Consider the following 17,143-nt stretch of genomic DNA (forward strand, 5'->3'; position numbering starts at 1 on the left):
CTGGTCGCGCCATATACAAGGATGTCGTCTACTATAGCTGCTACTCCGTTCAGTCCCTCGTATGTCTCGTTGATTTTTTGTTGGAACTCGTCCTGGGCAGAAGCGAGCCCAAATGGTAATCGTAGGAATCTGTATCGTCCAAACGGTGTGTTGAACGTCGTCAGCTTCGATGATTCTGTGGAGAGCTTGATGGACCAGTATCCCGACCTTGCATCCAGTACGCTGAAATAGCGTGCGCCTGTTAGTCTGGGTGTGATGTCCTCTAGTGTCGGCAGAGGGTAGTGCGGGCGCTTGATAGCCTTGTTTCGCTCCTTAGGATCCAAACATAGTCTGAGCTTGCCTGTGCGTGGTTTCTCAACAATGACCAGTGCACTGACCCACTCCGTTGGTTCGATGACTCTAGCGATGATCTGTGTGTCTTCCATACTCTGTAGCTCCTTCTTTAGTCGGCCACGCAGGGCGATCGGTGTCCTTCTCAGTGGGCAGACTACTGGCGTGGCGTCTGGGTCTATTATGGATGTGACACTCTCCTGGGAATAGTCCTATCCCTTTAAACACGTCGTGGTATTCTTCCATGATGGTCTGTTTATCTGTGTGTGCATTTACTGACAACACTAGTTTAATGAGGTCCATATTCAGGCATGCCTGTAAACCTAGAACTGGGGGTGCCTGAGTGTCTACTATGTAAAAGTCTAACAACATGCCACGCTCTTTGTATTTACACTTTAATGTGCATGTGCCCTTTACCACTAGCTTCTCTCCACCATATCCTGTCAGTCTGCGTGAAGTAGGCTGTATTTTGCGTTTATCTTGTAAACTGTGATACTCTCTCAAAGGAATTACATTTACTTGTGCACCTGTGTCTAGCTTAAATTTAAGCTCTGTGCCCTGTTTTCCTACTTGTATGTCTGCGAACGCTTGTTCTGTTGCATCAAATCGTCTGTCTGTCACGGTGTCTACATACAGTTCATCTGACTCTTCTCCTGACTCAGAGCGCATGCTAATCTCGTGTACTGACTTTTTCTGGAAACTACCGGCCCTGCAGACTTTGGCAAAGTGGTTCCATTTTCCACACTTTGTGCACTGTTTCCCCCTAGCTACACAGTTATCCCCTTCCTTGTGAGCTCTACCCCCACAGTATCCACAGTTCTTACGTGTGTCTGTGTCGCTCGCTCTGTTCGCTCTCTCTGTCCACTCTGCTCTGGGGCGATATCTCTGTGCGCTATACTTCTGTTCATGTCTGTGTACCTCGTGCACGAGCTGCTCCTGCGCGCTGCTCGTGGTGCCAGTAAAGCTCTTTATCTGTGATTGTGCTAGCTCGTGGGCTCTAGCTATATCTACCGCTTTGTCTAACGACAAGTCTGATCCAACGTTTAATAGTTTCTCTCTTACTTTTGCTGAGTGTATGCCAAACACTATGCGGTCTCTAACCATCTCATCATTGTTCACATATGCACAGTCCTTCATGAGTAGTTTCAATGCAGTGACAAATTGTTCAAATGACTCGCTAGGTTGCTGGGTTTTCTCATGGAATTTGTACCTAGCGAAAATCGTGTTCCTCCTTGGAAGTACATATGCTTCGAAATTGTCATAGTAGCTCTTCAATACCTTTGCTTCATCTGCACTGAGAGTCCATGTGTTGTGAATGTCTCTCCCTCTTTCTCCGCTCCACAGTAGCAGGTAGCTACATTTCTCGTCCTCTCCTTTCTTCTTGAGTGGGCCCGAAAACATTAGCTCTGCATGCTGCCTGAACTTCTTCCATTCTCCCGGTAAGTCCAGAGAATCCCAATTCATCCGTGGCGACGGGACTCCGTTGATATCCATGTTCATCCTGCTTCTGACACCATGTCGTATTCGATTTATATAGAATAATCTTCAGGACGAGGAGTTTGCATTTAGATATTTATTCAAAGGTAAGTACTCGTTAAGCATGAGTGTAACTCCATCCACGGCTGGCAGCCAACTGACTGTCAGGACCCCTTGTCAGGTATACATAATAGGAAGGTGCGCCTGGCGCGCCTGTCGTAAATGATATATTCAAAGCATGAATATTACATAGGTGATAAGTGCCAGCCGGTGCGACGAGTCCAGTGACAATTGTGAACGCATTTTTGTGTGCGCGCGTGCACATCCGCGCGCACTTCTGCCTCAGTGACCTATACCTAAACGGCGTTTAACCGCGTTTGTGCACGACTGCATGCCTGGTACAACTGTACAAGCAAAACTGTACATTGGAATATTGACAAAACCATACTTGGTCATTTACTGTACATTGGAGGGGGTTGGGTTAGGACATTTTCAGGGGCCAGTTTCGAATTGGACGACATAAGGTATATGTCGGCATATAATAGTAGATAAACGTTTTATTTAGTTGTATAAAAATGGTGTAGGTTTATTATATTCTGTTATCATTTTGAGGTGGAGATCTGATCATATACTGTAGCCGCCGTTAAACCTCAATAAGAAGAAGAAGAAGAAGAAGAAGAAGAAGAAGAAGAAGAAGAAGAAGAAGAAGAAGAAGAAGAAGAAGAAGAAGAAGAAGAAGAAGAAGAAGAAGAAGAAGAAGAAGAAGAAGAAGACGACGACTTGTCGAGCTGTACTCTCCAGCCAGCCTGGCTGTGCTTGTCCCCGACAGGAAGGAACACCCAGAGGAACACCCAGTACCCTTCATGTCAGCAGCGGCCAGCGGGACAACATGCGTTATTTTTTTTCCGTAGCCGCATTTCTGGCAGACGCTCTCTGATTGGCCACTGAAATGTTGCCCAATCGCGTGACGAGCTGTTTTGATTGATTGATTGTAAACTTTATTAACAGATTGCAGAATGGGTACAATACAGTACAGCTCAATACACACAATTGTTAAGGGGATGCAGACCAGAGAAAGACTTTCGTCTTGTTTACATCAGGGTCCCCCATTTTCAATTCATCAGGACATATATGACATACATGACCATAGGCTGCGCGTATATAAGGCTAGGGGAGGCTATGCCTACCCAGAATATTATGCTTGGAATCTTGAAATGTATATAATATATGCGCAGGCTGCTGGCTATTGTGTGTGTCTTGTGCTGCAGCCGGCTGGCCGAGGTGTCAACGACGAAGGTGTCAATCGGTGGCAGCGTTTAACATTCCAGGTAAAGGCAGTAACCAATCACGCATAGGCTCAGGTTAAATAATGTAGCCAATCACATCATTCACATGATCATCCTGATCCCGCAGGCAGAGTAAACTAAAGCAAACATCTGTGTACTGAATTTCAGCCCGCCGATCGCTTTGTAGCGAACACTAGCGCACTATTTTGAGTCAAATTTCAAAAAGCAAAATGGATACGGTATTTTTCCAAGGCATAAACAAAGTAATTTAGAAGCTGCACCGGGCTGGCCCTGGGCATAACTACCGATCACCTGAGGCTGTATGTTGTTTTATCTTGGCAAACAAGGGCTTGCTCTAAGAGGACATGATGAGAGTCCGAGTTCATCAAATTGTGGAAACTTTTTAGAGCTACTGTATGTACATTGTTTTCAAAGCATGATGAGATCTAAATTACGAAAAACTTTCACTTCATTGCAACTTGTGATTCAAGTTGTGAACGGTCTTTCTCACCAAGACAAAACGTCGCATTTATCTGCATTAAGGTAAGACAATGGTTAATATATTATTGGATGCCTTCATTTGAACACTTAATTTGCACTATATATAAATGAGTGGGGCTCGCTGTAGTATAGCCTAGTAGTGTGTGTGTGTATATGAAATCAGAACCTGGACAGTTTGCGTGCAACCAAAAATAAAAGGTCAAATTGTTCGCACTGCGCGCGGGGGGCGTTCCCTTTACAGCCTTCCGTGACCTAAAGCCCACGCGCCGCCTATGTACATGACATACAGATAGTCAGTACTGCTACATCTATACATTTATGACATACCAGATTTGCAAATACAGTACTGTTTGTGATACAGAAGGAGTCAAGAAAAGGGAGTATATACATTTGACGTAGAAACTGTACATTGGAGGAGGTTGGGTGGGGGGGGGGTTGGGTACATTGGGATATTGACAACCATACTGGGTAATTTACATTGGAGGTGGTTGGGGGGGGGGCACATAGTATAAACAAGCAAAACTGTACATTGAGGGGGGGGGAGGAGACACTGTACAAACAAACAAAATTGTACATTGGACTATTGACAAAACCATACTAGGTAAATGACTGTACATTGGAGGGGGTTGGGTTAGGATATTTACAGGGGCCAGTGTTGAATTGCAGTCTCCCGTAGGTGTCCCTTGAGAGAGGTTTTGAAAGTGGGTAGTGATCCACATTCCTTTACAGCTTAGGGTAGGGCGTTCCACATTGATGTGGCATAATTGCGAAATGTGTTTAGTCCCTTATTTGAGCTGAATCTGGGTTTAACATGATTTGTGGAGCTCCCTCTGGTGTTGTGATCGTGGTATTCACTGACCTTTGGGAAGTATTTTGACATGTACATGGGTACCTTGGTCGTGTAGTGTATCTTGTAGACCAGGCCCATTGCAAGTTGCTGTACTCTGTCGTCTACTCTAAGCCATCCTAGGTTGTCAAAGTAGGCAGGGGTGAGGTGGGTTCTAGGAGTAAGGTCAAGCAGTAGTCTGACCAGTTTGTTTTGAGATGTTTGTAATTTTGTTTTTAGCGCCTTTGAGGTGCTTTGGTACCATGAGGTGCAACTTGCAAGCATAGTCGTAGTACCCCTGAATGAGTGCTCCTGCCAGAGTCTTCAGGGTATTCTTGTTTACCAGAGAGGAGATCCGGTACAAGAATCGAGTTCGTTGGTTGACTTTTTTTATTACATTGGATGCCATTTTGTCACTGTGTCAGCTGTGTCTTTGCCCATTTTCGCGTCGAACAGCCTTTGATTGATTGATTGATTGAAACGTTTATTAACAGATTGCAGAATGGGTACAGTACAGTACAGTACAGCTCAATACATACAATTGTTAAGAGGATGCAGACCTGAGAAAGACTTTCGTCTTGTTTCCATCAGGGTCCCCCATTTTCAATTCATCATATGACACACACGACATACAGATAGACAGTACTGCTACATCTATACATTTATGACATACCAGATTTTCAAATACAGTACTGTTTGTGATACTAAAAAAATCCAGAAAAAGAGTGTATATACATTTGACATAGAAACTGTGCATTGGAGGAGGTTGGGTAGGTGGGGTGGGGCTGTACATTGGAGGTGGGGGGGGGTTGGGTAGGGGACACACACACTGTACATTGGAATACTGACATACATTTGACATAGAAACTGTACATTGGAGGAGGTTGGGTAGGTGGGGTGGGGTTGGGTGGGGCTGTACATTGGAGGTGGGGGGGGGGGGGGGGGGGTTGGGTACATTGGAATACTGACAAAGCCATATTCTTGTTTACCAGAGAGGAGATCCGGTACAAGAATCGAGTTCGTTGATTGACTTTTTTTATTACATTGGATGCCATTTTGTCACAGGAAAGATTAGCCTCTAGGATGGAACCCAGGTAGGTAATTTCATCTTTCCTTGTGACAGTATTGTCACCCACTGTAACTGAGAAGCCATCGGTCTTGCTGAGTTTGTTATTTGAACCGAAGAGAATGGACTCTGTTTTGCCCATGTGTAATGATAGTTTGTTGTCGGCGAGCCATATGCAGATTTTGCCTAGTTCCGAGCTGAGTGTTTTTTCAACCTGTAACTTGTTCTTGTCAGAGACCAGCAGGGCTGAGTCGTCCGCAAACAGGAACAAGTTGCAGTCACAAGCTGACGACATGTCATTTGCATAAATTAGGAACAGTAGTGGTCCTAGTATGCTTCCTTGTGGAACACCACAGTTCACTGTGAGGGGGGGGGGATAGGGTACCGTTTACCTCCACCATCTGTTCTCTCCCCTCCAGGTAGGATTGTATCCAGCTCACTGATAAACTATCAAAACCAAACTGCAAACTACTAAAAAAAAATCAGCCTGCAAACTACCTGGCGTTCTATCGCCATGCTCTAAGACAAACTCTAACCTTAACCAACTTCGAAAGAGTGCCTAAGCTTAACAGTCGAAAGAACTTGCCGTCACGCTCTAAGACAAACTCTAACCTTAACCAACTTCGAAAGAGTGCCCAAGCTTAACCAGTGTAGAAACAGGCGTCGGCCAATCAGAGAGCGTCTTGCCAGAAATGCGGCTACGGAAAAAAATAACGCGGACAACATCACACTGTGTCCCATGATGCACCAGTCCTCAGCTGGCACTTCTCACTTGTTCCCACTCAAGTAAACACACATCACAAAATTGTGTTTTCTTTAACACTTTGCTCGAGAAATTGTGATGGGAAACGCTCGTACGGATAGAGCGACTATTATAGAATAATTTCTTGAGTTTACAAAAGAGTGACAGAAGCCACAGTGCCTGCTTTTGGACCATAATGGCAAGTTAGCCTGCCCAACTTGGTGAGTAAGCTAGTTAACAATAGCAAATATGCTAACGTTAGCCTAATGTAGTTAGCCGACGTTTGGATTGTACAGTATTTCGAACATAAACCATGGCACTGCAAATACTGTAATGTTTCAACTACCGAATGCCTGGTAGACACAGTGTTCCTATCACCTAACGTTAATGTTATGCGACTTAATTTAGGCAGTCTGTTTTCCATTTCCAGTTTGGTGCTTTGATTTCCTCAGATCATCCAACGCTATCCCACACGCCTAGCTTATTAGCTCGCTAGCTATAGTTGCTAAATTCTCCATAGCTACATTAGCTAGCCAGCCTTGCACTCACCTAACCTGCAAGGAGGATTAATGATAGATTACAGAAAAACGATTCAGTCTAACCGTAGCCTAATTCTCACTGTTAAGCTAGCTGGTAATGTTTGCTACAAGTGTCACGAGTTTCAACTATTTTCGGCTATTTGGAGCAATTTATCAAAGTCTGTGGACGCCTTGTGTTTTGCTTTCATGATCTTGAATGTTTGGACGTTTGATTCAGGGAGTTATTTCTCCACCATGTGTGGCTAACTTCCCAGCAGTCAGTACAGTCGTTTAGCTCATATGTTTTCATAAATGTTTTCACAAAGTGGCTGCTCTGTGGAACCACGATACTGCAGATGTAACAGAATACAGTCTCGTGATTGATTGAACATTTTATTAACAGATTGCAGAATGGGTACAATACAGTAGGCCTACAGCTCAATACACACAATGTTAAGGGGATGCAGACCAGATAAAGACGTTCGTCTTGTTTACATCAGGGTCCCCCATTTTCAATTCATCATTCATTCAATGATGGAAACTATGTGCTGGTGGTACTGGTAGGGAAGACAATGCATTGGCAGCAGAACACATACATTTTTTACTAGTGCTGTAAAAAAATATTAACTAATTAATCTCACAATTTTCTGTAATTAATCTAGATTAATAATATCATTTTTCTACTTAAGACCGAAGCTTGTAACAGTTATTTACTTGAGTAAAATCATGGAATTAATGTAAAATCAACACAAAGTATATTTAGATTCAAAGACTATTTTAATAGCTTTCTTTGAATACAGTTTCTTTCAACATTGACTCAGCTAGACCTCTTTCTTATATCCGCGGCGCTAAGATTGAAGATTTTTCACTCCATAGATCAGAGAGACACCGCTGCATGATAATGTTCAGGCGGTGGTTCAGGTTTACCATTGTGCTTGGAGCCCAGGCTCAAAACGGCTTAAGATCTTCAGGTAGAAAAATGCTGTTTTTGAGGACTTGATTAGAAATACAAAACAATGAATTAAAAAAAATAAAAAATTACAGAGGTGTTCCATAAACTCACGGGAATTGTGTAAAAGTGCCCAAATAGTGAAAGAAATAGTAAAATAGTTCCCCTTTAAATAATTTAAATTAATCTCAAGTTAAAGCATTCATTTTGACAGCCCTAATTTTTACATTTATACATTTTATATATGTATAATATATAACTAATTCAGATATTAATTGAAGAAGTATGTTTTTACTTGACAGCGAAAATCGGGCGGGTTTCAGCTGTCCTGACTGGTGGGAGGTTCATTGTGGAGCCAGGCTTCGCTTTGATGAACCCTCCAGGAGCCTGAATAGGAGTGGGTCTCAGTCTCAGGCGGTCAGAAGATCAAGTCAAGTCAAGAGTCAAGAGTTTTAATTGTCACGGCATACAAGTATACAATGAAATGCGGGTGGTCTTGCCCGCAACGATGTGCAATACAGTGGTACAACATATAATAGAATCCAATAAAAACAACATTGTGCAATAACAGGTAACATGGTGTGACATCTCGGTATCTGTACATAGTTATTTACAGAGCATATAGGACATGCTAGGTAGCTTTGGTAGTGCAATACACTGTTACTGTTGCTATACTAATTTAAAGTGGCCTTTCCTTTTGGCAATAAGTGTGGGTGAGTGCGGCATGAGTGTAGCAATTGGAAGCCAGAGTGTAGCAATGGGAAGCCAGTGAGTGCAGCTCTCTGAGAAGTGGGATGACCTGGGTTGACTTTGATAGATTGGAGATCAGTCGAGGCTGCTGAGTTCTGTATGAGTTGAAGGGCCTCGTTGGTCCAAGCCTGTAAACCAGCTAGCAGAGCATTCAACACCAAGAACACAAAGCACTTGCTCAACCATCATGTGTTTGTTGCACCATTTCTGTGTCCGCTGTCCACACACACAAACGCACAACATACTGAAATATGCCAAATGTCATTAAGACTGGGAAGTGGGTTTGAGGAGAAACGACACTCGACCGTTTTCACAAGGGTTTGCTTGTTATTGCCGGCACGTCTACAGGGATTATTATCATCAGGCACTTTGTTTTTGTGTTCCAGCAACGTGCAATGTGGGAGTAAGCGTTCTCTGGAGGCGCCATGCTAGCCACGCAGACACCAGATACACTACCAGAGGCCAAAGATGTCAAACAGGTAAAATGCTTTTGGGGGGTCGTTGCCCCGCTTTAATGTCAGATCTGGAAACCCTTAGGAATACATCAGACCAGCATCACATCATCCACCCTGATTTGTGATCACCATGCCTCTTTCTGATTTGTGATTGCCACACCTCTTTCTGATTTGTGATTGCCACGTCTCTTTCTGATTTGTGATCGCCACGTCTCTTTCTGATTTGTGATCGCCACGTCTCTTTCTGATTTGTGATCGCCACGTCTCTTTCTGATTTGTGATTGCCACGCCTCTTTCTGATTTGTGATTGCCATGCCTCTTTCTGATTTGTGATCGCCATGCCTCTTTCTGATTTGTGATCGCCACGTCTCTTTCTGATTTGTGATCGCCATGCCTCTTTCTGATTTGTGATCGCCACACCTCTTTCTGATTTGTGATCGCCACGTCTCTTTCTGATTTGTGATTGCCATGTCTCTTTCTGATTTGTGATTGCCACGTCTCTTTCTGATTTGTGATCGCTGCGCCTCTTTTGGGGCAACACAATTTGGGAAGTAAACGGGTTAGGCAGCGTTTGCTCACAAACTACAACTCAAAACAAATCATGCCGAAGACGATCACCTCCCAAAATAGTCATTGCCTCTTAGGTTTAAGTCACCCAGAGATTCATACGTGTAATATAAGGAAATGGGGAAATATCCTGCAGCTGAATGGGGAAGACTGAAGGAGCCTGTCTAAAGCTTAGAAATAAGAAAAGAAAAAATCTTGTGATGTCAAAAAAATATTACATTTATTTGATCAGGGAGAGTCTACAGAGATGTAGTCCAAAGTAGAACACTGGAGCACACAGGTTTAGGCAATAGACTTTAATTTAAACTAACATTTCGACGTAGGGTGTGTCTTCATCAGAGTCAACGCTTATACTAGTCTGATGAACACGCATCTTGTGTCAAAGTTTGTCTAAAATAAAGTTTATTGCATTATATCTGTGTGCTTCGGTGTTCTACTTTGGACTAAATCTCTGAAGTCTCTCCCTGATTCAAGATTGTCCTACTTTGAGAGCACCGGTCAGGCCTACATTCCCTGGGTTGGTTGGAGCACGTGGAACCTCTCCCTTGACCTTTGATTTTATCGTGGTGCCAACAGCTCTGAATCAGAAAAAGGACCCGTAGCTGCATAATCTCACTGTGTATTGCCACAGTGTCACAATCATAAAAATAACCTTCCTCTTCATGTGGAAGTAGTGTTTCCTCTAATGTAAAAGCAGCACGGGCTGATTTTAGTGCCAGATGGAGGAGTTGTTTAAAATTGAAAATGCCTCTTGCTTGGGTACTAGTTTAGTTTAGTTTACATTTACACTTACATTTAGTTTAGTTTTATTAGTATGTCTTTTAGCCCAGCTGGGCTATTCCTCCAAGTGTCCTCAACATAAAAACATCACTTTAATAGTATGCAAACAAAAACAACCAACATTTGAACAAGTAAAACAATTAAAACCCACAATTATCCACATACATCTTACAACACACAGTTATTATCCCCATACATCTAACACAAAATTATCCCCATACATCTTACATATCACCATACATCTTACAACACAAAATTATCCCCATACATCTTACATATCCCCATACATCTTACAACACATAATTAGCCCCATACATCTTACAACACACAATTAGCCCCATACATCTTGTTACAACACACAATTACCATATCCCCCACACATCTTACAACACAAGTATCCTCATACATCTTACAACACACAATTACCGTATCCCCCACACATCTTAGTTACAACACAAGTATCCTCATACATCTTACAACACACAATTACTGTATCCCCCCCACACATCTTACAACACACAAAACCCTACATACAATGAACCATATCCTCATTATACATTTATATCATCTGACTCACACATATATCAACCTAAGCTATTTCTTAAAACTATTGATAGCCCTAGTGGTTTCAGGTAGTTTATTCCACCGTTGACGAGCCTGATCAGAGAATGCTCTCTTGCCAGCTTTCGTGTTGGCCTTGGCAAGACATACTTTGTGCCAGTAGTTGTTCTGGTCTTGACAGAATGTCTATCCGTCACCAAATGCAGGCGGTCTTAAATAGCTCTTGCTTTCTTTGTATGATGTCTGTTATAACATAAGGCTTATGCTGTCTTTGATTAGGCACTTCGTGTTGTGTTGGTATGTGATATGCAGTTGTATTGGTTTTACTGTATGCTCAGTCTTTACTGTATGCTCAGTCAGTCAGTGCAAAAGATTAGGCACACTTTTATTGAACTTGTTCCCAAATATGCAGCAAAACTCCATCGAGTGGCTGAATCTTAGAGGCTTATTGTACACGCTGGTCAGACCAACTGTCTTAGAGGCGTACTGTACAAGCCGGTCAGACCAACTGTAACAAAGTAGCATTTTCTTTTTCTTTTAACAGTACAGTTGACCTTATAATTTAATTTGATGGCTTTTTTGTTTGTTTGGTCTAAACACCCAACATTGCTTGCTTTTTTGTTAAGAAAATAATATCATCTTGATTTTAAACTATGGTTAAAATGGGTTCGATATTGTTTTAATCATTAAACTAAGATTTAATAAACAAGGATTACATTTTAATTGTGCAACATAGATTCAGTTAATTCTAAAGCTTAGCATTGTATTTTATTCTTATTACTTTTTATCATGTCTATTTTATTATTCTATTTGTATTTTTGCACAATCAAGGCGGGCATGGCCACCTTACTTTCACTACATGTCTTGTGTATGTATGTGACAAATAAATCTCTAGATTCTTGAAATCTGGATTTACTCATTTTAAAACTAGTTGAACTAATCTCTGATTACTAGGGTTGGGTACCGTTCACATTTGAATCGATACCTTTTTTCTGTACTTTGCTATCTCTGTAATAACAATTTCTTTTAAATTTCAGTTGTAAAACTAAACTAAAGTCTAAACTTCTCAATCACACATCACACACAAACTAAAACCCCTCCCTACCCCCTCTCTAAAACCAGTCCTACAACAATTTTTTTTTACTGTTGTATGATCATGTATACATTTATTATGTATTATTTGTTAAGTTTAAATATCAACATTATCTGGCCATCCTCAGTAAATACTATCCAACTCCTCTGACCTAATCTGAGATGGGACGGGCATGTGCACACACACAGAAAGGAAGAATGCCTTATAGCAGACTTAATGATTGATGGAACATTTCAGCTAATGAAGTTAAATGTTTATTAACATCAACTATCCAGTTCGTTTTTATAGTTTAACGTTTGCCTACTTGCCAAACGCTACACTATAAAAGAGAGAGAGGCTCAGCCCCCCCCCCCCCCTTTCCTCACTATTGGAACTCTGTGAAAACTAAAACTGATTTCTTGCTGTGCCTGTGAGCGTTTTCAGGGTTAGCTTAGTTAGCGCTAGCAGCTAACGTTAGTTAAGGTTTTTACCGTGACGTGGGCATACAGGAATGGCGAGGCATGTTAGACGCATTGGACCCGTTGCTTGCAGAGTTTTCACTGCACATAGAAACAACGCATGTGAGAGGAGTTGTCACAGGGCTGTGGACACAGCGCAGGGCTGAATAGCTAGATGTCATAGCTTCTAAAATTGAAGGTCACCATCATTCCAACAGATTCTATTATCCCCACAGTGCACCATAAAATGAGTCTAAACTGCCGCCTCGTTATTTCAATGGTTTACAAAATGACCTCACTCTCCCATTTGGAAAAGAGTAAACATTTGTTTTAATTTCTTTTTAATTTTGAATGTTTTCAATTGGCTATTTTGGAAAACAGTATTTGCAATAAACGTCTTTAGAATGTTTTGAATAGGCCATTACAAAATAAATAATACAAATCTGATTACTACTATTACTGTAGACAAGGAGAACATCGAAAGTCGTCGTTTAGTCAACATGTTATCACATCCCTATTCCCTACTAGTTATACCGGCCGCTGGCCAGTATGACTTACTACCATAGTGTCTTTATACCTGTATCACTGTACATAATAATACTGTAACACTGTACATACAGTACATCTGATTAGCACTATTACAAATGTTTATATACTCCAGTTTAATCACTTGTACATTGTATATTAGTATTGCACTTAACTGTTACATTTGCACTCTGGTTGGATGCCAACTTCCTTTCGTTGTACTGTACTTGAGCTGTATGATGGCAATCTGATATCAAAATGGTAAGTTATTCCTGAAGTCCTTATTACATAGTCATTTGTTGACTACATTTCAAACAAGTAAGCTAGTTGTTTGTTGACTACATTTCAGTTGCGCCTTGTAATTACCAGGATTCTTCAGACATCAAACCAGGAATATCTAGCATCGGCTACTAAGTTGATCTATTAGTCAGTGACGCCTCTACGATGTCCCATATTCACCACAGCTCCATCTGCTCCGAAGCCTTGTTCATCCATCTCGTCTCCTGTCCCAGCTGCTCAAAAGCCACGTTGGTGGTACTCCTCGAATGAGATCATCACACACACACACACCACACAACACACACGCACACACACACCATTGCATTAATCAGAAGTACAAGGAACTCTGCACAACTTATTTGCATATTGTCCCGTTATTAGATACGTAGATTGATACTTTCCCCGAAGGAACATTTAAGTGGGCAGTATTTTAAGTATTTAACATCCTAATAGTGGGCTACTCAGCTAGTGCATGGCTGTGCTCTTGTTCCTGTTGCCTGACCAGCTTGTTGGTTGTCTTTCCATTCATAATGATTAGAACGTACTGTAGGCCATTTCACATTCTTAGTTAGAAGCGTCTGTGTCCCCGTCAGTCATCACTGAAAGGCAGCAGCTTCCTCCAGTTTCCTCCGCCAGGTCCGACTTCATTTCATCGGCCATGGTCTCTTATCGTCTCTCCACATCAGACGTGGTTGTCATAAGATGGACTAGGGCTGGGCGATATAACGATAACGATAAATATCGCGATATATTTTAATAATCGATATCGAATATCGAAATAAAAAAAAAATCGAAAAATCGTTTTTTTTTTTTTTTTTTACCTGCAACAGGGCAGTTTTAAAACCAGAGACAGTGGACAGACTTGTCTTTCTTGCCTGCAACTTAAAGTAATGGCTTTGCTTGTCCAAATGACAATACTGACCAAATTCAGATTTCTTTTTCTCTTGTCCATTTATTTTGTTTGCTTTCTAATTTAAAATACATTTTGAAACCGTCTGTACACAGTAGGCTATGTGTGCTAGCAGAACTAGACTCCAGTCACGAGTCACAGTGCACATGTGCGGTGGTTTGTCCACCAAAAAAGCGCCAAAAGATCGAAAATAAACTAGCAGAGCCAGAACTGTTCAACTCCTCTGGAGCCACAGCCAGCAGAGAAGCCGGTTTACTTTAGCTTTTAAACCAGCTGCAGCCTGAGAACTGGAGTGTGAGGGGATGTAACACTAAAGATGGCGGCAATGACAAAGAATTGCTGCAAAATAAACATACATCTGTTGTTAAAAAAAAAAAAAAAAAAAAAAAAAATTTTATACTTATAACAATTCGATAATTATCGATATCGAGAAATAAAATAAAATTATCATATCGTTATCGCGATATGATTTTTTTCCATATCGCCCAGCCCTAAGATGGACTAATATCCTTTCCGTTCTTCTTGCTGAGCAAAATTAGCAGCTTAAACTGAAAGTGAAAGGAAGTTCTGCGATGCAATTAGGGCTGGGCGATATGACCAAAAATGATATCGCGATAACGATATCGATATCGATAACAATATCATATCACTCGATATTCGATATTGTTATTATAAGTATATATACAAAAAAGAAATACAAAATTAGTGTCTTTAGTGTTACATCCCCTCACACTCCAGTTCTCAGGCTGCAGCTGGTTTGAAAGCGAAAGTAAACCGGCTTCTCTGCTGGCTGTGGCTCCAGGGGAGTTGAACAGTTCTGGCTCTGCTAGTTTCTTTTCTATCTTTTGAGAGAAAAAGAAATCTCAATTTGGTCAGTATTGTCATTTGGACAAGCAAAGCCATTACTTTAAGTTGCAGGCAAGAAAGACAAGTCTGTCCACTGTCTCTGGTTTTAAAACTGCCCTGTTGCAGGTCAAAAAAAATATATATTCGATTTTATTGATTTTTTTTTTCCTATATCGATTATTAAAATATATTGCGATAATTATCGTTATATCGCCCAGCCCTAGATGCAATAGGCCGTGTTCGTTTCCATTTTCACTTTACAGAAAGCAGTGTCATGGAGCACATCAGAGTGCAGGAGCCACCTTGTTCAGGAGGAAGGCTTCCCTCTTTAGGATCTTGTTGCTCACTACATGGGGATGATCTATTCTCATCTGCACCTTTTGTTTACACCATTTATTTTTCTCATTCAGATCCAATTCTATTGCCTTATATTTATGTCTTTAGTTTCTACTATTACCCTGCCCATACCTGTGACCCCCCCACCATCCCCCATGCTGCTATGAAGCCTCAATTTCCCCCAAGGGATCAATAAAGGAATCTATTATCTTGTCTTTTCTGGAGCCTCCAGCACCAGAACATCTTTTCCTCGTCATTAGCCAAGGGAAGCCCTTTCCACTCTAGATTGTACCTGTAAATCTGGTTTCTCCTTGCGGGCGCATTTCTTTATTTAGATTTAAGACTTGAAAACACCTCTTCATTTCGTCGTCATCTCAGTGTCCTGGATGCGTGAATATTAAAGGCAACCAACTTGTGTTCAGCGTTTCTCTGATTGGCCACGTGACCGCCCTAGCACACGCCCTTTTCTGCTGAGAGACGCGGCAGAAGCGCTGGTCGAACCAGTTCAGACAGAGGTGTTTATTTATATTAATAAACATATCTACTAGAAACACTGGTGTTCTGTTGTGTGACTGTACTAAACTCTTCCACCACATGACCGACATTTGACATACAGTACACCTCCTATCTATGTTGGGATTATGTTTGGTCATGACAGCACAATAAAAATCGCTACTGTTAGTAATGCTGCCACCACCCACTTCAATGACAGAGCTCTCATATTTGCGAATGCATAAACTATATCTTAAATTATGGCGATGTGTCTAATATGGCTGTCGCGAAGTCATTGATAAGCGACAGCCATATTAGACACATAGCCATAATTTAAGATATAGTTTATGCATTCGCAAAATATGAGAGCGCTGTCAGCGAAGGGCTTCCTACAACAGAGCACCGCCGCTGCTGCTGCTGAAGCTGGATCAAGCCGCGGGCGGCACACGGAAGCCGGGGAAAAACCACCGCGTCGCCCCGCTGGCGCTTCACGGCTTCAGCAGCCTCCACACTGATGTACAGTGAGTGTTTAATATGGCTGTCGCGAAGTCATTGATAAGCGACAGCTATATTAGACACATAGCCATAATTTAAGATATAGTTTATGCATTCGCAAAATATGAGAGCTCTGTCATTGAAGGGCTTCAACGGAGCGCGGCCGCTGCTGCTGCTGGAGCTGAAGTGATGTACAGTGACGAGTGAATCTGGTAGTTGGTTGTTAAAAACGCGAAACATAATAACGTTACGCTTTCTAGTTCAGCGCATTTCATAACTGTATGGGCTTTGTTTATACTTCAGAGGTGATGTACAGTGACGAGTGAATCTGGTAGTTGGTTGTTAAAAACGCGAAACATAATAATCAGTCAGCAGCGCTCCACTGCTACCGCAGCTGAACACAAGTTGGTTGGTACAGCAGCTTAAGTTGGTTGGTAGTGGTACACAAGTTGGTTGCCCGCGCTGCCGCTAGCTCCTTGGGTTTCATTTGGGACGTGGGAGGGGCTGCCGCTTGCTTGCGCGTGGGGGCGGGGGGGTCGCGGCCAATAAGAGAAAAGCCGAACACAAGTTGGTTTCCTTTAATATTCACGCGTCCTGGATAGATCGCTCCCTCGACTCTCAGAGGAAAATTAGATTTTTCGCTAGGAATTCTGTGATTTGGTGTTGGGATGTATGGCGGATTGTAGGGCTGGGCGATATGGAAAAAAATCATATTGCGATAACGATATGATAATGTTATCATATTTCTCGATATCGATAATCATCGAATTGTTATAAGTATTAAATTTTATTTTTATTTTTTTTAACAACAGATGTATGTTTATTTTGCAGCTATTCTTTGTCATTGCCGCCATCTTTAGTGTTACATCCCCTCACACTCCAGTTCTCAGGCTGCAGCTGGTTTAAAAGCGAAAGTAAACCGG

At 41.8% G+C, this 17,143-nt stretch overlaps 1 protein-coding gene across 3 annotated transcripts in view; it reads left to right on the top strand.

The window, feature by feature from the left end:
• The first annotated feature begins 6,315 nt into the window (after positions 1–6,315).
• The window catches only part of plekhm1 (pleckstrin homology domain containing, family M (with RUN domain) member 1), a 69,395-nt gene continuing 58,567 nt past the window's right edge, over positions 6,316–17,143 (top strand). For 2 of the 3 annotated variants that reach the window (XM_084323323.1, XM_084323325.1), the window contains exons 1-2: positions 6,316–6,448; positions 8,831–8,923. In XM_084323323.1, the coding sequence (XP_084179449.1) occupies positions 8,870–8,923 (54 nt within the window). In that variant the 5' untranslated portion in view covers positions 6,316–6,448; positions 8,831–8,869. Of the gene's footprint in view, positions 6,449–8,189; positions 8,266–8,830; positions 8,924–17,143 lie in introns of those variants that run through there. The other variant, XM_084323324.1, reaches the window with a different exon arrangement.

Source organism: Notolepis coatsorum, assembly GCF_963971535.1.
Source record: "Notolepis coatsorum genome assembly, chromosome: 10".
NCBI classification, from domain to species: Eukaryota; Metazoa; Chordata; class Actinopteri; order Aulopiformes; family Paralepididae; genus Notolepis; species Notolepis coatsorum.